General features: G+C 47.1%; 1 protein-coding gene across 2 annotated transcripts in view; it reads right to left on the bottom strand.

The window, feature by feature from the left end:
• CACNA2D4 (calcium voltage-gated channel auxiliary subunit alpha2delta 4) overlaps positions 1-27,023 on the bottom strand; it is a 131,200-nt gene that overhangs the window by 55,546 nt on the left and 48,631 nt on the right. For both annotated transcript variants that reach the window (XM_069807707.1, XM_069807706.1), the window contains exons 19-26: positions 24,135-24,196; positions 23,383-23,450; positions 23,199-23,244; positions 21,636-21,733; positions 19,535-19,628; positions 18,029-18,124; positions 15,723-15,850; positions 12,383-12,463 (exon numbers count right to left, since the gene is read on the bottom strand). In XM_069807707.1, the coding sequence (XP_069663808.1) occupies positions 12,383-12,463; positions 15,723-15,850; positions 18,029-18,124; positions 19,535-19,628; positions 21,636-21,733; positions 23,199-23,244; positions 23,383-23,450; positions 24,135-24,196 (673 nt within the window). The remainder of the gene's footprint in view (positions 1-12,382; positions 12,464-15,722; positions 15,851-18,028; positions 18,125-19,534; positions 19,629-21,635; positions 21,734-23,198; positions 23,245-23,382; positions 23,451-24,134; positions 24,197-27,023) is intronic.

Consider the following 27,023-nt stretch of genomic DNA (forward strand, 5'->3'; position numbering starts at 1 on the left):
AAAGGGCACCAAACAAGTGACAAATGCAGGTATTTCATTTGAGGAAATATGCACAGACGATACACTGAGATATTCAACCAGCTCTGCATAAAGCTCAAGGGAAATATCCAGAGTAACAACAATGCTTTGCATTTCTATAGTGCTTGCCTTTGGCAGCTCTTTGGGAGCTTGGAAACATTAATGAATTCACAGAGGCAGAGATTCAGAGAGTATAAAGGCCAGAAGGGACTTTAGATCATCCAGTCTGACCTTCTGCATATCGCACGCTACTTGGAAAGTGTGTGGAAAAGAACCACAAATATTATTTGAGGGTGGCAGAAAATGCCTTGCTGTGAAAGGCTTAAAGAGCTCAATCTGTTTAGCTTATGAAACAGAAAATAGAGAAGTTATCCTGTAGAAAGTCCAACAGTGAGTGTTTATGTGCAGCTAAGGTGAATCTTCCAGAAAGGCATCTACCTTTGATTTAAAAAATATTCAAGAGATGAAACCCCCCCTTTTCCCTTGGTGCCTTACTACAATAACTATTCATGCTCACTATTAAGCGTGAATGCTAACATCTCATTTGAATCCGTTTGGTTTCCTGTCACAGGATTTTTGTTATGCTTCTCTCCCCTAGATTAAAAAACCAAATGTTCAATAACCAGTATCTCCCCCTGTGAAGGTACTTTATACTCTAATGAAATAATCTCTCCGTCTTCTTTTTGGCAAGATAAGCAAATAGAGTTCATTAAGTCTTTTGCTGTAAAGCATTTTCCCACCTCTGGAGCAATACTGTAGCCTTTTGTCGCACTCTTTCCTGTTTTCCCTCCTCCTTTTAAGAGTATGCTCCTCATCCATCAAAATCTGTGCTCTGTATTACAGATATTACCCCACTACTGCCATACAATAGTAAATATCACCTTTTCCTACACCTCCCCACCAGCCATGTCTCACAACACACTGGCTAGGCTGTGTGAGCATTTTTCCTACTTTAAAGATGGAGGTATATGGAAACCCTAGGGCAAGATCCTACAAGACATTTTGAGGGAGCCGGATTATGGGAAACTGTTCTGATCCCACTCACAACCACCTTTATAGTAGTATAAATTCACTGGATTTTAAACAAGAGTCTCCAGATTTATGCAATTCTTGGTAAGAGAAAAATCTAGCCCTTTATTTAAACTGATGGTCCTCTTCTAGCAGTCTCTACTTCATCCACTCATGGTCTCATATGGTTATCTTTCACATCTCTCCCACTGGACATAAATGTCTTTGATTCCCCAGTTATTCTTTCTCTCTCCCCTTTATTTTCATCCTCTTGTGACTGATCATCCCCTTCTCAGCAACTGCCTCTGACCAGCTGCTTTTCAGATTCTCCCTTCTCTGATCTCCTCAACTGTCACTTGTCAGCTGCCACAAAACACGCCGGCCCCCACATTCCCATCTGCTTTTTAAAGGCTTGTTATCACAAGCAGGGCCTTCTCTGCTCACTCCTCTTTACTTTGCAAAACCCAAATCAAACAAGAGAAACCACCACACTCTCAAAGGCTGAAAGAGGGGTTTAGGTCAGCCCTAACTTCTGGCCTTCCAGGTGCTATGCTGGGGCTTTCAGCTGCACTAGCAAGCATATTTTTATTCAGTCATGACTAAAATCATGGAGTGTGTGAATTATATGGTAAAAAGGCCCAGCCTTGTACCCCAAGGGAGTGCCGTGGTGAACAGGGAGTGCCCTGAGTGACTGCCCCACGGCTCGCTTGCTTGCTGGTAATTGTACTGTGGCATGGTGATACAAGGGACTTCAGCTGTTCCCTGGTGACAGAGAAGGGACTGCAGGCTAGCAGAGTCTCACCTCATTCTATTCAAGGCACCACCACCTTCTTACAGACTTTTCAAGCTCCAGCTTAAACCCGTTTGTCTTTTTACCTCAGATTCTGGCTAAAGTTGCATTAGCCTAATGGCTAGAAATCCTCTTCTAGTTTTCCACCCTAAATATGTTCATGGCCTATCTATATTACACTGTCTTCATACAAACTGTGTGCTTTAGTTTAAATGTTTCCTCCAAGATGCATTTATTACAGCAATCCTATCTACTTCAGCCTTGGTTGCATGTTGTTAAACAAGCTGGGTTCTCCCAGGCTCCTCCCATGAAGTCACGCTTCCCTTTCCTCTCATCATCTTTCTGTCCTGTCTGTACCTGTCTCAGCCTGTATTCCTTTGGCCAAAACTGTAACACAAACTAGAGGAGAGGACTCACAGGGCTTTGGGTAGGAGCACCAATGCATCCCCATCCCCAGTGGGAACAACTCTCCAGGTATGTTCCAGGACAACATTTGCTTCATCCACAACATCCACATCCACATCACACTATCTCTTGCCATCATCCTACCATCACTTAATACAGCATTTTTCTCCTGAGCTTTCTCAGGATATGTTTACCACTGAGTCTACCCGGCTGCCTTGCAGCAGGGATCTCAGGATGGAACTTGGTGGATGACAAAGGCTCCCTGAATTTTATGTGGGCATCAGGGGGCAATACAGCCTACACTGAGGATCCTCACTGAGACTTGGCAAAATGGGCGCAACAGTTTCCAGAAGACAAGGGCTGCCTCTAGTCCTGCTTGCTGTGCTCTCCACCAGATCTCACAGAGTTCCCAGCTTACAAAAGATTTCTAATATTAGTTCTCAAGCATATGACCTTGTCTGTCGTACTACTGAAATTCATTCTGTTTCTGGTACTCCTGCCAAGGTCAGATAAGGCTTTCTCTACAATACCCTGGTCCTTCCCTGTACTAGCAATGCCTTCTAGTGTTGAATCATCAGGACACTGCCTCACTACCTATTGCTATCTGAGTCAGGGTCTCAGGTTAATGTTAGCAAAGACTACTGGCTGTTAGCAAATCCCATGGCTGACCACGGGGGAGTGCTACAAGCAACCTTTTGCTAGACTTTGAGGGGTGATCTTGCTGCTGCCATCTTCCCAGACTGACTTCTACCTCCCTGCCCCTTACAACTCCTCTGCCTTTCCTGATCCAGTTTAACTAGTTGTTTCTTATGTGGCACTGTATCAATTGCCTTACTTAAATACAGAGATGAGACCTTTGAATTTTCTTTTGCCTTCCAGGAAAACAACCACCTGAAAGAAAGCTATTGGGTTAGTCTGGTATGATCTGGCATTGACAAACTTCTATTGCCTGACTCCCTTTCCCCCTAGCTGCTTGGTAATAACTATACTTTCCTTCAAGATCTCCTCTAAAGTGCTACAAACATTACAGAGGCCACACTTACAAGTCTGAGACCGACAAATTTATTTCTCCCCCTTCCTTAACCCTAACTGCTGAATTTTCACTTTTCCAGTCTACATGGAGTCACCACTGAGGGTAGAGTTGAAAAAAAATCCTTGCTATAAGCCTGTGTTTTCACATGCCAGCTCTCCTGAGGCCGCAGAGCTCCCAGGCCCAGCACTGTGAGTGCACTAAGCAGCTTGAGCTGCTTATTCCCAGTAGTCAGCTTGTTTCTTTCCCCAAGGACAATATTGCCGTCCATATAAATAACTTGGGCGCAGAGTCCTCTTTGGTTTTGGCTCAGACTATAGTCTCCTTGATCTTGACTTCACTCTTACTGCCCAGAAGTGGCCTCACTTCTTATTCTCTTTTTTTTTTTCCAAATAGCTGAAGAATCTTTTGCAGTTTGTTTTAATCTCCTTTGGAAGGTCTAACTCAGCTTGATTTGTAAGCAATCCTCACTTTATCCCTACATTTCCTGACCTCTAAGACACAGCTTTTTTTGCTGTCTGCTCTTTTTCCATTCTACGCAGGCTCTCTGCCGTGCCAGCTTAAGGAGCCTAAGTAGTTGCCTATGGTAGCAGACAGATGGAGGGCAACAGAATCAGGCATTGCCATTTACTGACTCCTCCCAGCAATGTGGGCTCCACAGTGTCCCTGAAAGTTGAAATACTCCCTCTCCACACTCCAGACTTTGCCCTGCTGCCTGTGAAAGCAGTGCCAAGAGCCAGCAGCAGACCACCCCTCCACATGCTTTGCCTGGGCAAGCAAAGATGTCCACATCTTGCCTAACTCCCCCCACACAACATCTCTACCATGCCTTCCCACTGCCTTGGGAAAGCCTGATGCTTCCCAGGGCTTCCAGGCAAGGGCTCCCAGCCAAGCTCTTCTGCAGGCAGAAGCAGGACAGCCACCTTTCAAATCTCCTTTCCTCTCACACCCTCTGTGCCTTGCCACCCAACAGTGGCCCATACCCATGGCAAACTACCCTGCGTCCAGCACCTCCGCATGAAGATTTGCTGATGGTTCTCATGCAGAGCAAGGATAGGGAGAGAAAAAGAGAATAATCGCTATCAGTACAGCCTCTGCATGGTACAAACAGTGAGAGCACAGCATATGATCATTAGGGAGGAACAAGGAATATTTATGGGAATATTATTGCAATAAAGCTCTAAGCAAACTGGTCTGAACTCATAGCTGACCCTGCTTTGAGCAGGTGGCTGTCTAGAGACCTCCTGAGGTGCCTTCCAGACAGAAATATCCTATGGTCCTATGAATGGACTTGGGTATCCCAGTGAGGGAAAGGAGGAAAAGCAAAGGTCTTATGAGGGGAAAGGGCTGGTAGCAGGAGTCCTATTACATAGCCTTATGACAAGGAGATTTGTGCCTTAAGTGGATAGGTAGGGCAGGAGAAGAGGAACTCAGGAATTCAGTCTTGGCTGAATTTAAGCCAAACCATCCCACAAGACATTTCGTATAACCTCCTCTGCTGTAATATTTACCCCCTCATCCCTACACCTACAGACTGCTTCAGCAATCCCTTTCAGCATCTTCTCATATGACTTTGCTCCTCTGCTGAACTACAGGTCCTAACACAGGTCATGACATCGATTATACCTATGCGAAGGCTATGGTCCTTGCATGGACAGCACTGTTTTCCTCCACGTAATTTAGATGCATAGATGCAGGCTGTTGTGGGGAGACACACATAAGAGAGGCAATGCACTGGCCTTGCAATCACACAAGATTTAGGTTTGCACCCTACTTGGTCAGATGTATTAATGCCACTTGCTTGGCAGTCGGTGGATCTTCACACAGCTCTGAATGGAAGGTCCTGGCCAATTCATGACCCTTGAAGTTTGTCAGTCCCCCTGAATACTCAGTGCATATTGACAGACTCTACACTCTGGGTACGCTTCCATGTTCACACAGATTACTCACGTACATACCTGTGTGCATACACAGAAACCATTCCATCACAGACAGGAATAAGTGCAAATCGCTCTGTGAGTATATGCATCTGTGCACGCCCCTAGTTACACACACAGACAGGTATCTCAGCCACACAACGCACTGCAGAGAAACTGTGTATGCAAATACACACACATATGCACAAATCCCCTCACACATTGTACATCTACACACACTCTACATACAATGCTGTCCCAAGGGCCCATATGGTCCTGGGCAGAGATTCAGGTCCCTGCTGATGCTGGCTAGGTAGGAGTTAATGCAAGAGAGGCTGGGAAGGAAATTAAAAGCAAAAAAAAAGTTGAAAGCCCAGCACATGATTCTTCTCCTATCACATCTGTGAATCCTGGAGCGCGAGAGTAATTGTCTGCAATGAGTCAGACCAAAAGGCACAAGGAAATGGTTGCCATGACAACCCGCACACTGCTCTAATTCGGCTCAGAATTAAAATGATATCAAATAATTTGCAAGCAAAGGGAACATGGCAAAGGCGCTGGGTGCCAATCTAAAAAATCCAGCTATATGCAAGCCTCTCCTGAGCCAGTGTCAAGGGCTCTTTTCCCTTCAAGCGTGACAACCATGGCAATCAGAGGAGCTACAGAGGCAGCAGTGATGGATAACCTTAGGCTAGAAGTTTCTGCTACACACAGGCAAGAACAGGCTCCTGGGCTGGAGCTCCAGCCTGGAACAGGCTCCAGGACTGGGGATGTCCCAGAGATGCCTGACCAGACCCCACAAGAGAAATCCTATTGCTCACAAGTTGTTATGGTATCCCATTGAGAAAATACCCTGAAACAGCTGGTGAGAGCAGAGTGTGGGCACAGGCACCCACCCATATTGGGGGCTCTGTGCTGGGCGAAGCAATGCTCACATGGGCTGAGGAAATGTGGGCTGATTCACTTAATGTTTTTCTCCTGGTAAGTGGTGCAGCGTGCAAACTCTGGCACTCAGCTGAGGCTACAGGGAAATATTTATTCTACAGAATTGGCTATTGTCTTTGCTTTTCCCCCAGCCAAAGGCTCATCCCCAAGGCAATAGGTAATGTCCACACACACAGGGAGGAGGCACGATCCCTGTGCTGAAGATCTTACAGCCTACGCAGAGAGCAGATACACCTTGGAAGAAAAGGAAATAGCATTCTGCCCACTCTGGCTGGACATCAGCAATGTAAGATGTCTCACATACCTATTTTTAGCATTCTTTTGAGGATAAAATAAACTTATTTGACGCCCTTGTCACCAGTTACTGTCTATGCATGGAGACATCTACATGGAGTTTTGCAGGCAGATGCTTGCTCTTTCTGCCTGTTCACTGACCTGGCTGGAGGATAACCAGCTCTGAACAGGGAACCATGTGGCCCCAGCGCTGATATCAAATCTTGGTGAAAGGCAGAGTTTGTAAGATCAGAGCGAGCGCAAAATAAGGCAACCACCTCACTTTTGTCTGGCTCAGAACAGTTTGTGTCTGCCCCAGAAACACCCCAAAAAGCAGCCTTTATACTTACAGGTCTCTCCCCCAAGGCTCAGAATGTAAAGTAGAATGCAATGGATGCCAGGCAGGCAGAGGGACAGATGAAGGGTGCAAAAGACACTGGTTTTGGCACACCAGTGTAATGTTGATACCCTGGCCTGTGGAGTATTGGCTCAACCCTTAGGCCAGCCAAATGTTTACTTACTGAACAGCCTCCAGAGAGATGTCCTGAGAGGTAGAGAAGGCATGGCTGCTGTTAGTACTAAAATCATTAGCATTTCTGCCTTACTGAGTGCCCCTAACACTTTTTATGACTGAGCTCCAAGGCATGGCCCCTTCAGACGTCTCTCTTTTTGTCAGATCAAAGGGATGCCTGAGAAACCGCTTGGGCTTCGGGGATTGCCAGGAGGGAATGGCATCAGGCAGAAACCAGACGTAGCAGGTGATGGGCTGAAAATGAGTTGATTCTTCCTTCTCTCTACCCGTGCTACCACTGGATGCAGGGAAGACCACGATTTCCATAAAGGCACCTGGGTCATGCCTTGGGACCTCACAGAAGTCCCTGCACTGGGACAATGTTGGCACAACCTCCAGCATTAAAAGAGGGGCAGCATTCTTTCTGAATACCGCAGCACACATTCAAGAGATCAGCTGCTCTCAGGTTTTGTATGGGTAATGTTATACTGGTTCCCGAGCCAGTCTAGTGAAATCATTTTAATTCTCCAGCTTGAATGCAGTTGCTCCCATGTAAAAGGTGCTTATGCTATTGTAGCTTATTTCCATGCATTTTAGCAGCTTCTACAGGTACAACTGTCACTTTTTAGAGAGGAGGTTAAAATGTCTTATCCACCCAAGCAACAAAACTGTAGGAATACAGAATTGTGTGTAGATTAGTATGAAAAGATGCCACAGCAACAAAACTGCTGAGAAATCCACCTGCATGTCCTCTCTTTGCTCACTGGTAACAGACAGCAGGTAGCCAAAATTGGGGACCAAGGAAGAGGATGGAGAGACATCGAGCTGGCCTGTAATCGCTTTTCAAACAGAGAGCTTCCATCAGACTGATAGAGGCTGTATTTTAACCAGCGGTATAATGGCAAAATTACTTCCTGTTATCTATTTTTCGGACTGATTGATTTCAAATACTTTTGAAAAAAAATCCAAGCTTTTTTGAAAATCTGCTCCTGCTGTGAGTACAGAGCTCTTCTGAAAATACTGGCCTTAATAACTCAGTGTCCCAAAACCCTCTCTGTAAAATAGAGACACTATTTCTCTTCTCTCACCCTTCTCTAAGCTTGCCTAGGACTCTCCCCAAATACATCTGTATATACTGTTGTCATCATGGGATAACGATTTCACTGTGGTCCAATCACTGCAGATAAGAACTAACAGTAACTCTGAATATAAACAGAGAAGAGAGGTATCATATAAAATAAACCTGCATCTCCCAAGTGCCCATTTGGATTTGTTTTATTGGGTACCATGGAGCCTGTGCATGCCTCATGCTTTGGTGGTATCAGCTGTCTCCCATCCCCGAGACACAACAACCATGGCAAGGAACATAATGGGAAGAAACCCCTACCTGCCCCTATTGGGACTGGCAGCCAACTGACAACCACGTAACTTGAACAGCAAGAAGGTCAGGCAATGAAAGAGACGTCATACACAGCCTGAAGTGACAGCTAAACTCCTGCACAGATTCCAGCAGTTTCACTGGGGCTTTAAATCACTAAAAGCTTCTGTCAGCAACTACATGTGATTTCTGCTGTGCACCCCCTGAGGACCAGAAAGCCCCAGGCTACTGACTCACGGGAGGGAGCAGATGACAGTGCTATCTGGGGCAGGACTTGGCTTGGGGAGAGTGCCATCACAATTCCTTATTTTTCATTTCCAACAAAGTTAGTGTGCGTGAAAGGTACTGGACTGACATCCCAGGAGAATAGCTGCCTTCTAATTAATTATAATTAATCATCCAGGCATTACTTAATGTTTGCATAGTGCTTTGAACTGCCAAAGCACAATATAGCAGGTAGATATTATTAATTCAAAGAAACAGGTATAGCCAAGCCAGGGGTAGGTCTGCCTGTGTGGCTTCCCACCAAAGAGACCACACCAACTCAGCTTGCACAAGTGGACTTTGCCTTGGCTCCACCATGTCCTCTGAGAGACCTGCGGGTACCTTGAACCCTTTGCGTGTCCCCCTTGCACCCCAGGTACAGGGGCTTGGCCCACAGGGGAAGGAGAGGGATGGGTGAGAAGGGGAGTGGGTAGGGCAGGGCAGAGGACACCGCTTTTCCCTCTTGAATTTGGCTAACTTCCCACCTGTCCTTGTGTGGCGCAGCATATCTAACAGTGAGAGGAGCATCTCGGATTGCCCCCAAACCCATTCTGGGACTCCCTACTGAGCTAAGCCAGACTGAAATGGGAGGAAGGAGGCCATTGTACTCCCTTTCATCCCTGCCCTCAGCCCTCCAGCCTGGCTGCTCTCTAATCCCAGCTGACTGCTCCCTCACGCCCTGACAGCATCCAGACCCGTCATCTTCCTGGACATTTGATTTTACCAGTTCGCCTTCTCTGCCTTGGCTGGGGACTGCCATTCAGCTGCCAGAAGAAAAGGGTCCCAATGCTCCCTGTCATTGGCGTCCTCTCCATGGGCGCACTCGGGGTGCTCCCTTCCCACAGGCATGGCTGTAAATCCTAGAGCTTAATTTTTCACTGCATGCATAGCGAACATTTCAGAGCGCTTACAAATCCCCCCCAAGCACCGTCAAGTCAAACAAGTGACAGTAACGATCAGTGGCAGAATGACAGGCCAGTTCATACCACATGCACTTTTATAGGGGCACTTAAAAAGTCTCTGTTGTTCCCCTTTTACAGAACTGTGACTGCATTTATGCAGAAACTACAAGCCTACCCAGATATTTGGCTTTCTGGGAACCAGTGCTGGGTACTAAACATCTGGTAGTATCCTAACTCTAAACGAACACAGTATCAATCCCACTGAGGGCTGATGCCATCGGAATAACAACAATAATAACAACAGTCTGCATCCCATTCTGCTTGGATTGCCTCTTGCTGTGTCTCCGCTCACTCCCCTTCCTTCACCTCTCTCCAGTACCCAGGATGGTATTGCAGCACTACCCAGCATCATTTGTGCTGCAGCCTCTGCTGTGGAGTGAAGTCCCCTAGAATCAGGTCCTAGCCACTCAGGATGATTAAATTAGTGTGGGGGGAGATGAAGAGAGACCTACATCCTTACTCTCAAAGCTGCTATCCTCAAGATCAAATAATATTGCAACAGGTAGTGTGACCACAATTATGCCCCCCCCCCTTTTTTTTTAAAATTACTACTGGTATGAAAGATTTAGATGATGAACCTAGTCACTACTAGAAAAAAAGCAAATGGTAATACAGACATAGTACCTTTTTGCTCCCTGAAATCCCCCAAAAGATAGTGTAAACTTATGCCCAAGCCAGCAGATGGGACATACCTTGGCAAACCCTTGCACTCCCATTGAAGTCAATGGGGGCTACAGCTGAGGGCCTGAAGGACTTTGGACTCTTTCGGAGAAATTCTTTCCCTCAGTGCTGTCATGCAGCCCATACTTTGGATGAAATACGGGTAGTTTTCACCAACGCATAAGAAATGGGGAATGAAGAACACCCAGCAGTATGTACCATGTGTGGAGGTAAGCAGAAGATGCTTTTGGTCAGGTCACCTAACGTGCAGGCTAGTGACAGGGACTGTGGTACCTTTAAGGAACAAAAGCAATTGAGTATTCATTTCTGTGTCTCAACTTCTGTGGTTGAACCAGTGAGGAAACTGGTTTGTTCTGTATCATTTCCACAAATGACAGAATTTTTACCTTATTGTTATTGTTTTAACATGATTTCTTTCCCTATCCTCTGCTGCTTTCTCCACCCTCCTCTTCCCTCTGCAGAGGATCCTGCCCCTTCACAGCGTGTCCACACTGACAGTCGATTCAGCATTCAGCATAACTGAGGGGGTGGAAATCTCCACAGGGGCTGTGAAAAGCGCTGCTGACAGCAGAGAAATGGCTCTGTCAGGGGCAGATCTTCCTGCCACTTTTTCTTGCTCCAGCTCTTCCACCCAGAACTTTCCTTTCTTGTATTTATGCTGAGTGCCAGATGAACTGCTTGTGTGCCTCTGCTCTAACTCACAGAATGGGAAAGGGAAGGAAAAGAAACATGAAAACAATCTTTCTAAAAAAAAAGTTTTTCCTCCTCCCAAATTCATGCTTAGAAAAATGCTCCAGTGCTGCACAGAGACCCTGGGTACACTTTCGATGCTATTTCATTCTCTGCTGGGTATATTCATAACAATGCCAGCTAGTATCAGTTTCGAGAGCAGTTTCTATGACCCAAGCACTTACTTAACATGAACTTTACTGAAACCATCTCTATTTCACAGTGGTCTCTGGACAGACTTCATAATAATTTTCTGGCTTTGGGCTTGAAATGGTGGTGTATTAGTGAAAAGTGCTATTTCATAACACCCCCCCTTCAGCTTGTAAGTACTTTCTCAATGCCCAGAAGATAATTAAAGAGTACCGTGCTCAACTGGGACTTACTAAAAGCTTGGAAATTAAGGAACGCTTCATCAGATGAAGTTAAACTGCCATAGTTTTACTGACTAGTAGTACTGAAGACCATTCATGGTATCCTACCCAGCCTAGGCAAAAGCAATGGCTGACTCTCTGATCTGAAGGTAACTGCTATATAGCCTTCTTTCTACTGGATACTCCTGTAACAAAGTCATTGTTTGGTATCTATTCTACTCAGTCATTCCTTTCACCATACAGGACTCCATTAACACTAACGATTCTTTCACAAGCAGCTTTGCAACTTGGCATGTTTCTGGTGATAATTACTCCATTACCTGTTCCACCAATCTTTTCCCTTAGTCAATGCTTCCAGGTCTAAAAAAAATTCCACTGAGCTACATCTTCTCTTATCCCAATACTCCTACACAGAGAATTTAAGCTGGATATGATGCCAGCATTATTGATTAAAGTTGCTTTGTTTCGTTAAATGGCTGCTCTGTTTCACTTCTGAGTTTACTGTACTTCCATAAAGGCTGAAGCAATTGCTGCAGAAAATGGTAAAGCTTCAAAAGCTTTGGGGTTCTGTTGGAAATAAAGTGCTTTATGAATTTTCCAAAAGTAGATGCAGAATCTAGTGAAGGTCTGCCAAAAGGGGTTTAAAGCTCAGATACAAAGATAAGTTTGGCAATCTATATGTCTGATTTGGAAATCTAGCAACAAGCCTATCCCACCAGCAAAAGTTATTTTTCAGCTGAGATAATGATGGAGATGCATGAATGTTCTGTTCTTCCAAAACCAGAAGTGTCTCCTGCAAACAGTTTAAAACCTGCATGGGCTTCTCAACCTACTCACGCTCCAGAGAAATAGTCTCAATCCACAAATTCACCAGCATTGAAGATGGGAAGCTCCCATTCAAACAGCCAGTTTCCCTTTCAAAAGCCTATCAGCTATTCAGTACCTGTCCTAATATTCTGCCTAGCCTAGTTTTCAACATCACAAGCTATTGTGGCTCCCGTCATTTCCCTTGAATGACAAGCTATCAGCTCTAAGCTCCCACTCTCAATACAAGATGCAGCCATTTCATTCAAGATAAAAAGAGAAACCAGAATGTCCTACCTGCAGCAATACCCATCTTCCCATCCACAGATACAGCCACAGCCGTGCTCACTGTCACCACTTTTGGTAGGCCACCTCCCTCTGTCAAGACACAAATACAATACAGCAGGCTTGGTTAGCTTACCACCAGAGAGGAGCAAAATGCAGCAGGAGCAGCTTGCTCATAACCTTTCACATCCAGGTCAGTGTGTACATAAGCCTCAACCCTGAAACATTCAAGAGTTTGGAGGACTGCATCTTTCAAGACACATAAGCAACCTAAGGGGTTATGAGTAGATTTTTTTTTTTTCTTCCAGATAATGGCCCATGATAAAAGTAGCATCCTCAGCATAAAATGTAAAGGACTGGCCTCCCCCATTTTGGGCATGTAGAGCTTCTCTTAGGCCAGAAAGCTGCTCTGCTCCAGGCACCAGCTAAACTCTGTAGACAGAGGAGAAGTAGGACACTGACTGTTGCACAGCAAAGGCCAGACTTACGCCTAAGTCTGTTACCCAAGCCAGGCCAGCACTACAAACTGGAGAGACAGACACAGCACTTCCAGGGTGCACTCCATTTTAGAAACAAAGTCTTCTGGGACCTTGCTGCATAAACTCTGTTATGCCCCAGGGTCTCCCGATTATCCTTTTGCTGCTGCTTTAAGCATCCTGTAGGTCCTGTGTCACATCTGCCAGCCCCGTGCAGATCTCAGCTCCCACAGGGCGTTTAAAATAGCATGGCTATATAGGTTTAAGCAACTGAACCCCACCTCCCCTTTCTTTGTTAGTGCAGTTGTTTCAGACTGTAATTCTCCATGTGACAGATTCCATTTCTGTGTTTTTTTTTTAAAGCGATTAGATTAGCTTCAGCTGGGGCACCTCTTTTGGAACTGCCAGGGGACAGTTTGAAGGTCAGCATGATCGATTTAGCCTGCAACTGATTCTCTCCCTGTGTGCTGTATGGAAATCTCTTGCTCAGACAGATGGGTCAGGGATTCTTTCCTTCCCAAGAGCTCCAGCATTTCTTACTGCTTTCCATTTCTGCCTTCATCATTCTTGTTGGTACCCAGTGTGTCCTGAGCATGATTCTGTGTCTACCACAGTTTGGCCTGGAGTCTCTGACTCATTTTTTTTGGACTGAAGCCAGATTAACTTGCTCAAGGATGCCAGAAATAGTAAAGACCTTGTGAAACAAATACCCAGACAACTTATGCTCACATGCCTTGAGTCTAATCCGGCTTTTATGGTGAACCCCAAATTTCTTGCTCTCCCTAGGATGAGACAAGTAAGCAAAATACACTTAGCAACCCTAGAAAAAAGAGACAAACCAAAAAAACCCAAACACCCAACACATGAGAGTTCTGGGCTGCAAGAACAGTTCTACTTGACTTGCAGAGCTTTCCCTGCTGTCGTCTTCTCTCTGAGACTTTTGGACACTGGAAGGAGGTGCCCTGGATTAATTATTCTGATGACCTGCAGCCATTCCCTACTGGTTTCTTCCCCAACAGGGAGGTCTTTGGGTCTTCTCTCTTATGTGATGACAAGTACATCTGCCATGAAAACCCCTTGTCACAGAGTGGGCATGTACTGGGTCATGTGGAAAGCATGAAGGGGGGACTTCAGCATCTAATCATCAAGAATTTAATAAGAAACTGGGTAGTCTGCCCTGGCCAAAAAGGTGGGGTATCCCTGGTTCATCGGATGTCAAGGAAGGGCCTGGACTCTGCTCTGACAGTGAAGCACTGTGGCTCAGAAGCACTGAGGATTATTTCCTGGCTCTTCACCGGCATACTGTGTGATCTCATGGATCACAGTCTCTCTAAGCCCAGCTGCTCATCTCCCTTACAGTTTAGAGCATAAGGTCTTCAGGGCCACGTACTACTTCTTACAATGTGTAGGGTTTCCAGGTGAATGAGGTCCTGGACTTGATTGAAGCTTCTGACCAACAGCCATATAATACAAAAAACAGTGGCAGTTGCTTGTCTTCTGTCTTTATGCATGCAAAACTACCTGTGACTTCTAAAAAAGCCACATCAAGCCACTAGCCCAATGTTCAAGCCAGCATTGACTACTGTGGCATGGGTAATGGCTGCCCTAGGAAGCCCCACAAGGTGTCACTGCCTGGTTTTCTAACCCACGCTCTATTTCAAAGAGCAAATGCCGTCAGGGGAGTAAAAGGTCCCTCCTGCCATGCCGCCCCCTCTCTCCTCACTTGCCTTTTAAGTGAGATGTAAGGGTGCTGGGCAGAGAGAGGCTTTTGTGGAAGGTTTCAAGTATTTTCTCTTTCCACCCCTCTCCCTTTACATCCTGGTTCATCTGTTGCCTCCCAGTATGGTTTTCTCCTCTTTGCTACTTGCTTTCCCACCCACCAGCCTCCCACCACTGCGCCACAAAAAGCTTTAACAGCTAAAGTGCTGAGCTCTGTGACAGAGATGGAGTGCTAGGGGCCAGGGAGAAGCACAGAGGGGATTTCTGCCTTCTGTGTAGGAGTCTCACATGAGTATTTTGTTTTGATTTTTTTTCTTTCTAGGCTCTTCTGCTCTCTTCCAGCCTTTGAGGAGGTCCTGGCTGGCCCTGCAAACTCACAGGAACCAACACCATAAGCAAGAGACCCTGAAAAGCCACTTCTTGCTTACCTCTCATGTTTGAGCTCCTTAGCTGGGCAAGAGGTGCCATAGCCTAGTAGTATGATGGGACAGGAGACCAACAAGACACCCTCACCAAGAGGAAGCTATGGAAATACGCTCCCTTTTCCTCTACCATCTTCCATAACAAACCCATCCTTTCCTGTTATGGGAAGCGGTGATGGAAAAAAATGACACCCTCTAAACTTAGACTTCCTGACTGAGTGCCTGCTGATCCCTCATCAGGCCTAGCTGTTACTTTCATCCAGTTCTCCTGATGATGTTCCCTCCCAGGCCTGGTCACACCTACGTGTCTAATTCTTTCTGTGATACCTTTCCCTTCCCTTTCTCATGGTTCATGTATTCTCCAGCCCCACAATTACCTTGTGGTTCCCCACCCCCACAATTACCTTGTGGTTCCCCACCCCCTGCCTCCCTAAATCCTTCGGTCCACCCAGGCCCTGCATTCCCACGTGTCCTTTGCCTCCTCTGCAACCTTATGTTACGCAGCCCTGACTGCCTTCCCCACAGCTTGTAGCTTTGTCTTTCTGCTGTGTGCAGTATCTTGGCCATGACCCCTCTGCCTCTACACTGGTGCGACAGTAGCGCCTAGAGACCAGGTCTCAGCACTTCCCATTAGGCAGGAGGCAGCGATAAAGGGACTGGGACGAGCACGGTGTGGGATGCAAGATGTGAAAAGCTTTCTCTTCCCCTCTCCTCTGGTGTTCAGGCTAGGGTTACCTGAATCGTCTTCTGAGACAATGCTGTAGATGAAGCTCCCGGGGGGATGCTCGGCTGCCCGGCGGTACCACAGAGGGAAGTGGTCCATGGTGAAGATACTTTCCTTGTCCTTCTGTGTCAGGAATTTCCTGCCAGGAGAAAACCCAGGGCAGCCTTTGTACAAGGCGTGGAGGGGCAGTAGCCCTCCTCGGGGCAATGCGGTGGGACTCCTGGGGCTGGGCGCATCACCTGCATCTCATCACCTGGGGCTTCACCGGCGCCAGAGGGAGCCCGGGGACCCCCGGGGGGCCGAGACGTGCCAGCGCTAGGCTCCTCGTGGAGCACCCCTCGCCCCGGGGGACTCCGGGGCCCTTTGCGAGGCCCCCCTCGCTACCGAAGCACGGGTACCACCTCCGGCAGGCGTGGGTCAGCGACCGACCCCCGGGACGGGCTCCGCGAGCGCTCCCACCGGCAGCCGGGCCGGGCCGACGCGAGCCGCCGAGGGCCAGACCTCGCCCGCGGCACAACCGCCGCCATCCTCCCTCAGCGCCCCGGGGCCCGGCGGCGGCGGCGGCGCCCCGGCCCCCGCCCCGCTCCCCGCCGCTCCGGGGCCAGCGCCTCCGCCGGCCGCCCGCCAGGTGCCGCTGTTGCCCCGGCCCAGGCCCTCGGCGCCGCCGGCGGCGGCCCCGGGGGCGGGCGAGGGGAGGCGGCGGGGCCGGCAGGGTGCTGCCGGCGGCGGGGCGGTGGCTGCCGCGGCTTCCCGCCGCCTCTGGGGCTCAGCGCCTGGGGAGGGAGGGAGGGAGGGCGGGAAGAGGTGGCCCTTCTCCGGCTGCCCGGCGGGAGGCCTGGCAGGTTAGGCCGTGAGGTGCAAGGGGCAGGGCCGGGAGCGGGAAGTGAGGCGCGGCGGGCGAGAGCGGGTGGGCGAGGGAAGCTACGGCGGCGTGTGCCCGGTGGAGGGCCGGTAATTACCACAGGAGCATGGGGAGCAGGTGAGAAAAGGGAATTAGGCAGTCTCCTACAAAAAAAACCCAAACCCGCCGAACAACCCAAAAACCAGAAGGTCGCGCTGCTGTGGCTAAATACTGGATTCCTCGAGATGCAGGGAACTAAGCACTTGAGGAAAGCGGTGCTCCTGAAGGCAAGAGGGTGGGTCCTGAGGGCAGTGGGTGCTCAGGAGACACCTCGTGAAAATCAGGTCATTGGCCTCCCTGGAGGTCCCTGTGTCTTGCCTGACAAATCCCCTTTGTTTTCAGGCTCTCGTTTTGCTGTATATTTTGATGTAACGATAATTATTCATTTATATGGTTCCCTCCCTTCAGGGGATTCCAGAAGTGCCGCTCGTGTGATGTGTGGGGGGTCTGTCACTGCAGCGTGGTGACTGCAGCTGTTTAAAAGCACTGGACGATGCTCCTGATGAGCAGTCTGGGGTAGGGAATCATCACAGCGGCCTCCTATAGCACAGGTTGTTTTCTCCCTTGTCACCAGGGCCTGACGACTCTGACTTATCCAGACTGCCTCAAAAACATGAAGAGTGTGGCTGACGGAGTGTCACCTTTCAGGCACAGCCGAGCTCTCTGCCTTGAACTTATGACTTGTGTTTGGGGAACTCAGAGACAGAAAACAGCTGCCAAGAAGCTAAGGACCACCACCGACACTGTCCCCTTCTGTTCCATCTGCTGGCGTGCCTCTGTGACCTGTCCTTTCTCAGAGCAGCATGCAGCAGCCTGCGTATTCAAAACGCAACAAAAATGCAAACTATACCCTTTCCACGTCAAAACCCTCCGCTGAACACACACACTTTTGCCTTGAAGGAGAAGACAAGAGAATGAATCATATATGACAGATGTCACTCACATCACTTAATGCCTCACTGGAAGGCACTGGGATACTACTGCGATGTGGGCAATGTAAGAGGCAGAACAGAATAAACCTGGAAGAGGAATTGAGACAGAAAGATCAAACCTAGCCAAGCTGGAATGTCACCGGGGCACTGGAGTGCAGAGCCTCTGTACTGCAAAATGGTCCTGGGGATATATAGTAAATGTGAACATTTTCTCTGTTAGCTGACTGAAGTCAGGGAGCGATTGAAGGTTTTCATTGAAAAGAATGCACTTTGGGACAGTATTTAAGAAAAACTCAAAAGGACCAGAAGATGACAAAGGACCCTTACTACCCTAACTCTGTAAATCGGCACCCATGCCACCAAGGTGTTGCTTCTTTCCTTTCTGTTTCTGTCTTCCCAAATACATTTCTAAGGCTGGTGGTGATTTCGTGCTGCCCTTTCAGAGTCACTGAGAGAAATTCCTTAGTGCAGTTGAGGGACGTACCTGTTGGAAATTTTTTCAGAGCCCACGTATAGGGCACTCCGCATGAGTCCAGCCCGAGTGCCCAGAAATGCCATCTCGACACCCACCTCAGTCTCCCTGTGGAACAGAAATACGCAAGCAGAAGCAAACAGTTCTCAGAACAACAGCTGTCTCCCTGACTCAGGGTGAGGACCTTTCAAAATAGAAGCCACACCTGGAGATGCGGTCCCAAGTTCATTTGCAATATAACCCGTTTATACCAGGAGTGACACTGGCTCCTACCTGCTAAGGGCAACAGATTGTTACTGGCTAACAGTTGGCGGGCTTAGACCTTTGCCTAGATTCACACCTTTGAAGTCTGCTCATTCAATTTACTTCTAAGTAGACCGTAAGCTCCTCTCCTCTTGCTAGCCCTGCTCCAGGTTGCTCGCATGAGGCTGAAGTGAGGGAGAGGGACTGCAGAGAGAAAATGGTTGTCTCAAGCATGCAGGGGATGGGCAGGCTAGCAGACTGACTCTGAAGCAGTAGATTGTTTTGGGTACATCTTGCTGGAGGTATCAAGGACACAGATGGAACAGCTACATGGTGGAAAGCCTGCTGCAGTGCCATGGCCTTAAAGTGAGGGGATTGTGTTGGTGTAGCCATTTAAAGAGGTGCTGATAATTGGGTGTCCTAGCATGATTGCCGTTGGCTCAAGCTCTGTTAGTGGTGAGGATACTGGTAAATGAAATGGGGACAGGACTCCCGTGGTCACGCATCTGTGTAAGTAAGTGGCATGTTGTCTACTGAAAGTAGATCTGTGTGATGTTATTAGATACTACAAGCAAAAGGTGTCTACTGAAAGTAGATCTGTGTGATGTTATTAGATACTACAAGCAAAAGGTGTCTCTCTGGAAATAATAAAGTAGAAAGTTGTTCACTGAAGCCAGCCTGTTCACCCCCTTCCTGAGGCTTAATCTGAAGGCATCACCAACAGAGACAAGATCAAACTCCCTTTCCTTTGCTGATGCTAAGGGAGCAAATTCCTTGCCACCTGGCATGGAACTTCTGCTACAGTCATATGCGAAGTCAAGCCAAACCACACTGCTGCCATTCAAAGGGATAACTGATGCATGCAGAAATAACTCATAACTTTAAACTGAAATGTCTCAGGTGCCCTGAGATACCAAATTCTATCAACTACAGAGGCAAATGCAGTGCATCTGTGTTAGGTGCTGCAAAGAATTAGTGCTGAACACCCCTTGCAGTGGCATAGCTGCATCACTGCTGTCCTCCAGTGATATACAAACTCACCAAACTAAAGGGTCCCCTGAGAAGGTCCAACCTGCTGGAGTCCATTCCTGAGAGACACTTTTTGAGTTATTTCTAAAGCTATTGAGCTATTTCTATCAGCTTTTTTAGCTATTTCTAAAGTTTCTTATACTCTCTGCAAGGATCTGTGACTGTTTCAGGCACTGCATAAACCCATAGCATCTGGCAATGCATCTTCAATCCTGTTTTACTCATATTTATTTCTCATAGACTTACATGGACATATTGAGGGCTAGTGTTGTCCAGTAGGCCTCCATGGGTGCAGTGACCACTGCATCAAACAGCACTTCCTGGACCAACTCCTCATCACCTAAGAAGAGAGAACAAGAATCAGGAGAGAAAGATATGTCTCTCCTGAGATGTCTTAGAGTTCCTTATTATGGAACATCTGCCTGGCCCAGGGCAGTGAAGCAACATGTCACAAAAAGAGGCTTCCCCCTGCAGGGCTGAGAACAGGACCTATCACTCTGGATGATGGAGAGCACAAGAACAGATGTTACATCTGAGATCATCAGACTGGTTCCTGTGCAAACTTAGTGGAAGGGTTTGAAACTTTGGGTTTGAAAGCGTGGGCAAATGAGAGGCTTTCAAATGAAGTTATTCATCAGGCCTTCAGTCTGACCTTCTCCTTGATTGAACAGGCTGTCCACAACCATTGCTTCAAATCCCTGTTTTGATCTGTCTTCTAGGTGCCCTGTAGAAGGACACCAGACACCCCATTCCACTCAAGAAGCTTCTTCAAAGCCCCATGTGACTTCTTCATGGCTTCTACTCTGTCCTTGTGTTCATTGGCTTCTCTGTTTCCTCTCTGTCATTTCTGTAAATCTCACAAAATGCTGTCCTGTCCTGATTCCCCCCAGATGCTCAAGCCAGTCTGGGCTACCAGTCTAGTCCAGCATGGATTGGGACTGAGAGGTGTTTAGGAAGGTTCGGATATGTGCTCAATGGCATACTGTAAGATCCCATTTATTTGACCTGCTTCATTTCTGTATTGCCCTGCCTGCGTTCATTTCATCCTGTGAGAATTTGATGGCTATCATATTGCGGCTATGTCCCTTTCAGTGCTGTTCTAGATGGAGCTCCCCTCCCCCTGTTTCAGTGTTTCTGCCTCCACTTACTGGGTTGAGGTCCCAGGTCTCCCCTAATATTTTCTCCCAAGTTCTCCCAACTTTTTCTCCTGTATTTGTCACAGTTGTCAGAATCCATTTCTCCATCCTTGCTGTCATTCAGACCTCAAAACCAGAGCTCACCAGCAGATCTTTCCCTCCCCAGGCCCCACATGTCTAGGATGTATCCAAATCCTATTTCTTTTTCCTCCACAGCACTTCCAAATCTGCATGTTTCTCACAGTCAGCTCTCCTGAAGCTTTCTTCCTCCTCCCTGGCCTCTTCAACTCATATATCTCCTCTTTTCAGCCTCCTCCAAAGACAGCCAGGAGGCGTCTGCTCACGTGTGCAAGAGAGGAACAATTATTGGATTACATTTGATTTTAGTTTTAAGAGATTCCCATCCTCGTGCCAAAGGTTCGTGCCTCTCAGGTAAAACATTACATGCAAAAGCTTGTACTTGGCACAACTAAGGGGGCTGAAGCCATGTAGAGTGAGGTGGGCTGAAGGACATCCTAAAGCTAAATTGCTGTAGGGAGTTCCCATGCACAGCTGCCCACCTCTGCCCCCTGACAGAGATCCCACTCCACAGTGGTGCTGTATCAGCTGCTTGTCTGGCCACACGTCGCCTGGAGAATGGGACCTGGTGCAAGGGATGAGCAGCAGGGGGGGCAGGAAAGATAATAGTGCTGTAACAATTGTTTTTCCCAAATCAGTTACCAATTGTGTTTGGAAAACAAAATTAATAATCCTTCTTCTGAAAGAACCCATCTGTCTAGATGTCACCACGCACCCCTTGGAGGATGCTGGCTGGGGCCCTGGAGAGCAGAGCAGTCACAGCATCTTTCCTGGCTCCTCCTGCCATCACCCCCTCTAGCCCAGCTGGTCAGTCTGTCTTAGACATGGTGTGCAGCCCCCACCAAGCTTCATTCAAGCCTTTCACTTTTCAGTATTTCCTATGCTGAGACCCTCAGTAAGGCTGAGTTATGTGACAGCTTTGAAATGGAAAAAAAATCCTCTGACGAAAACAAGGAGGTGGATCCTCAGCTCATTTCCACATGTGAATTAAGCTGGGCTTGAGTTCAGTCCTGCCTGTGTGAGCAGGTGCCACAGGAGCTCAATCTGACACCAATCAGTTTGTCACAGTCCCCTCTCCCCTGTGATGGGTACAGGAAAACCCCAGCAGGGCCCTTTTGGTGCCTGGGACTCACATTCCAAGTCAGGTTCCTCTCCGGTGAGGAAACGGATCACAGCCTCCAGCTGGCTGAGCTTCCGATGGTCAGGATCAATGTCGGTGATGCAGTAAATCCTGGTGGGGAGGGAAGAAGAAGCCCGCAAGGGCAAAGAGAAACCACAATCAAGCAAATGCTCCTGGAAAATAATAACTGAAAACAAACATTCAGCAAGAAAGCTTGGGCTGCAAAGATTTTGCTGCTGCTGCTGCATACCGTGCCCACTCAAAATCTAACAATGTGGCTGTAAGTCAAACCCTACCGATAAACCAAACACCAATTAATCTGACTGCTGCGCTTAGTAGGGCTGCTGTTATGTTCTCCAGCATAAGCTCACAATGCGACATAGCAGTCCCAAATCCTTCCAGCAGTTATTTGTATATGTTAAGATGTGTACCTGTGTCTATGTAAACAATAACAATGTGATGGAGAGACCTGAAAAGCAGAGGGTCGCATGCAATATGAGTAAAACTGAATTGGGAGCAGATAAACCAAGACACAGTGAAACAAAATATGAGACAAGGAATGAGCTTGCAGTATGATATGGTGGCAACAAAAGCTGTCCCAAATGGACATGGAGGCAGGAGCCTCAGGACACAGTTTGGGGAGAAACGGGAGAATGTATTACAAATGTATTATAAAAGAAACCAGTCTTCTAATCCTGCTTCCAGTTTTGACTGCTTCATTGTCAGGACAACAGAGAGGAAGGGGTTATAAGAGAGAATTACAACTCATAAAGGGGCTGAAAGGAGTGATTTATGAGAGACGTCTAAGAGAAATGAATATGTAAAGTGTGGTAAGCTGACACCCCAAGTTAGGAGTAGAAGAAGGAGAAGTCACTGCTTGTGTCTCAAATGCACTGCCTGTGAAACTTGACAGTGTAATGAGAGGTGTGAAGGGCTGCAGGGCTTCTTGAATATAGTTATTTTGGCTTTGTTACAGGCTGGGTTCATGTGCCTGGGTGTAACTGAATGTTGGGTTCATGAAAATCCCAAACCTCTCAGCAATAAATGGAAAGTGCCATGCTTCACCCTGTTTCATATCCAAACAAAGCAAAACCATAAATTATGCTTGCTGTTGAAATAGGGGTCATAAATCACTTCCATGTTCACTAGAAATTAGGTCTAGGCTCAGTTTAGAAGAATGCCAACCAAAAATAAGCTAGGATTTAAAAAAAGCATTTCAATCTCTCGCTAAGCTTGCAACAAAATTTCCTGACAGGACTGACATACTGTAGGTTTTGTAGCACAATTCTGAGGAACACAAGGAGGAACAAAATAAGTCTGAACACAGAAGACTGAGGATAAATTTCAGGAGATGTTTCTTAGCAGAGGGATGTGCCAGGCCTTGGTGGGATCTCCCAAAGGGAGAGGTAGAACTGAATTGCCTGGAGACAATCAGGTCTTTGCAGGTACAGCCCCTGAACAACACTGCTTTTTCTCTAGGCCATGGAGGGTGGTGAACTCAAGCCAAATTGCTGGGAGCTTTGTCAAAAATCTCATGACAAAGTCCTGTGTCATTGACAGGATTTCCTCCACTTACCATTCATTTGCTAAAGACAAGTCTGGCTGGAGCAAGTCATGCAAACCTGAAACCAGATAATACATACAGTATTCAGTTAGGTAGCAGGCAGGCAGATACAGGCTGTAAAGGAGAAGTGAAGCAGTGAAGTTCAGAGTAGCTACCTTGTCCCTTAGGACAGCGTGGGTGTTTCAGCTTAACCTACCTTCTTCCACTGAAGTGTTTCCCAACAGAATGTACTCCCCATGGCCCCTGGACAGCACAACACCCAGGCTGCAGGCAGGAAGGAAAACAGAGGGCTTGTCAGCAAGGAGAGGTGTAATCCCTAAACATGACACTGCGTTCCCTGCAATTACAACCCCTAAAGACATTAACTCCCTCCACAGCTATTAAAGAAAAGAACATCATCAAAAGAGGATTAAGTGAGATCCGATTTCAGCACAAGAGGCTAAGGAACCTCTCTGTAGAGCTATGAGGCATTTTTGGTGACAATTTTTTTGGCCCATGTTGTAGGTTCAGGTCAACAATAACATTTCTCAAATCTGTGCCAATTTCAAACCATTTCAGCTGGGGAAAAAAAATCACAAAAAAAGTGTTGCTTGATTTCTTATGTGATGTTTTATAATTTTCAGTTTATAACAATGTTTCGTTTAGAGCCATACACCAGAATATAAAACATATTCAGTGGAACTGAAAATTGAAGATGTGTCATTTCTTTGAAATGAAACAACATGCTTCTCCTAAGGTGTAGATTTTGGACTCTGAACTTCAGATAAATCATAATATTCCTTTTGAGTTGACCCCAAACAATATTTTAATGGCTATAGGAACAAAGAAGTCAGTTATTCCCACTGCTCTACTCATTAGTCGTAGCCAGTTTTATGAAGGGACCAATTTGCTGTCCCTGATGGCAGACTTCTGATACACCATATTGGTATCATGGCAGTCCTTGCTCACCTGAAGGGTGTGCCACTGATATCCGTGAAGAAATAATCATTGGTGAGGAAGAGAACTCGTTTCTGGAATGAGAGCATGAATAAGAAAGTGACAGACCATCTGACAGACCAAGAGCATAGTGATGATAGGGACCTGGGATATACATCCCCAAGGCTAAGCAAGAACAGTTGATCATTACCAACACTTCACACCCTGCCAGGGCTGGCTGGAGGCAGGGATGAATGTGCAGTATTCAGCATATTCAGCAACTTGTGACTTTCAGGATCCAGGCAGCCACTCTATCTTTCCATCTAGGGCTTCAGTTAAACCTTTCTTTGCTCTAGGGCTCCGGCACAGGCTGCAGGAAGGGGTGGGGGGAAGCTGCCCTCCCTCTCACACCCTCCCAGCCAACGCGCTGGGGCCCTGCTGCTCTTTTGCTATACAGAGCAACCTTGATGGCTTTGCACATCATCATCACAAGCAGAAGGGGGGCTCAGTAGGACAAGTAGGAAGGAGAGGTGGGGTCAGAGGAAAGGCAGGATAGCAAACATACCCACTGTGTGGGTGGGCAGCCAGGGCCAAGTCTCCCCACTCCTGTGGGAAATGCTGAGATTCTTGACATTTGCTTTCATGCCAAACTGGGACAAAACATTAACATATTCCAATTTTGTTAAAAAAATCAGTAAAAAAAAATATTACATTTTCAAACTGAAAAAAAGTGCTGATTCAAATCCAAGCTGTTTTGATTCACATGAAAATATTTTCTTCAGACTGACATTTCAGCTGAAGACATTTCAGATTATTGAAAGCTGCTTCAGAACTTCAGCTGTTTGCCAGACTGGCCTTTTCCTGTAGAAAAGTGTTGATTTCAGTGGAACTCTTTTCCAAAGGAGAAAAGTTTTTGGAAAGTTTCTATCCAACCCTTATGCCAGTATATGAACCCTAATATGTTTAAAATCCCAGCCCCAGTCTGAAAACGAGGTGAGAGGATGTGTGTGGGAGACAGGGAGTGAACACAGAAAACTCAGTGTTCCCCAGGGAAAGTAGCGCCTGCTCTAACCTGCTCAAGCTGTGCAGCAGTGGAAGTGGAGCGAAGCACAAAGGGCGAGCCAGTGCCAGCTCCACAGTGTGCCCTGAGTTTGTGCACACAGCAGATGGGCTGATGGGGATGGGGTTATTGTTAGGTGAGGAGGTGGCAGACGGCTCAACCCCTTCCCTCCCCTCTCTCTCCATGCATGGCAATTTTGTACTGCTGAACACCAGGGTCCGAGTCTTTTGCTGAGCCGAGGTGTTCCAACAGTGCTTTGATACCCCTAAGGAACACGGCACGGTGGTGTTTTGGTGGCTGTGGAGAGATATTAAGCCTCCCTTTCCTTGCCAGTCTGATCTAATGGCAGAGGCGGGGAGGCATGGGGAAGAAGGAGACCTGAGGGTGTAGGCCGGCCCTGGGGGAAAGGACGCAGTAGAAAATGGCCTGGGGCACCACTACTCTGAGAATCTTTCCTTCAGCAGGGCTTGTTCTGCTCATCCTTTGTTCCCCTGACCTGCCCCTCTTCTGCACATACAGCCACTCAGCACTTGCGCCTTGTGGGAGGGAAGGCAAACCTCTGCTTGGACAAGGGGCTGGGGATGGGTGGCCAGCCCTCCCCAAGACAGCTGGAGGTATCACCACTTATCCATGGGACTGAAGAGAAGCAGAGGCACCCTTGAGCCAAGAGGGGCTGAGGATGATCAGACAGAACTTTGCTATGTAGCTCAGAGCAACAGAGAAGACAGGAACATGGGCATGTTGGCACAGTGATAGGACTGCTGACTACCAGCACCTGCTGTCTGGGAACACATGTGTTTCCAGTTTTGGTATTGTAACGGTACTAGGCAACCAGTCCTAGCTAATGCCATTGTCAGTGGTTTGCCACAGCTCGTACCCATGTCCGTGCTCTTCTGCTTTCACAATCACAGCCCTTTTGTACCCTAGCTGCAAGGGAAGGCATTTTTGCCACTGGATCTGTCTAACAACTGCCCCTTGTCTTTGGTCCTTGTTTTTCCCTCTCTGTCTCACTCCACTCTCAATACCTTCTCGAGATCAACCTGGGGAATCAACGTTTACATGGCTGGCAGAATAATTTCTTCCCCTTCACTCAGCCCTTCTCTCCACCATCTGACTGCCTCATTCTCTTTGTTTCAAGACTCTGTCAGCACTTTCTTTGTTTCAATGCTGCTCTGCTTCATCAGCTAGCAGAGTACAAGTGGGAATTGCTAAGTTTCACTTCTGGTCCTCGTTCTGTGTGTATTCTGATAATAGTAAAACTGTCACATACTCAGCTTCAGTCTCCTATTATGCTTCATAACGCTTGCAGAGTTGCAGAATAAAACAGGTAATATCTTTCACCAAGGCTACTTTTTGTTATCTTTTTTTTCCCTGAGTAGGGGAGCAGAAAGATGTCCCTAAAATATTGAACTAAAAAGGTATCCTTGGATGACTCAGAGGAAATGTTATTGAGGGTGCACAGAGACAGAGAAAGAGGTTAAGCTAGCAAAATAAGCAATCTAGACCTATAAAGAATAGATCTTGCTTGAAAACCCTGATTGCTTTTCTGGCAGAATAACAAAGGTAATGGATGAAGGGAATAAAGGACATGCAATGTATCTGGGTTTATATAAAGCGCTTGAAACAGCTTCTCATGAAATTTTATTCTAAAGAATCAGTTAAAGTGGGCTTAAATAAGATGTGGAGTGAGAACCAGCTGCAGTACTGTAAACAAAAAGAAACAGTAAACAACAGGGCGTCAAGGGAAAAAGATTTAATGAGATGAACAGACAGGCTCTGTCTTAGGAGCCCTTATGTACAATGATCTGTAAGACAAAATAAAACAACATTTCACTGCATATTGAGAAAAAGTCCCAACAGCC

This window comes from Haliaeetus albicilla, chromosome 19 (genome assembly GCF_947461875.1).
Source record: "Haliaeetus albicilla chromosome 19, bHalAlb1.1, whole genome shotgun sequence".
Taxonomy (NCBI): Eukaryota; Metazoa; Chordata; class Aves; order Accipitriformes; family Accipitridae; genus Haliaeetus; species Haliaeetus albicilla.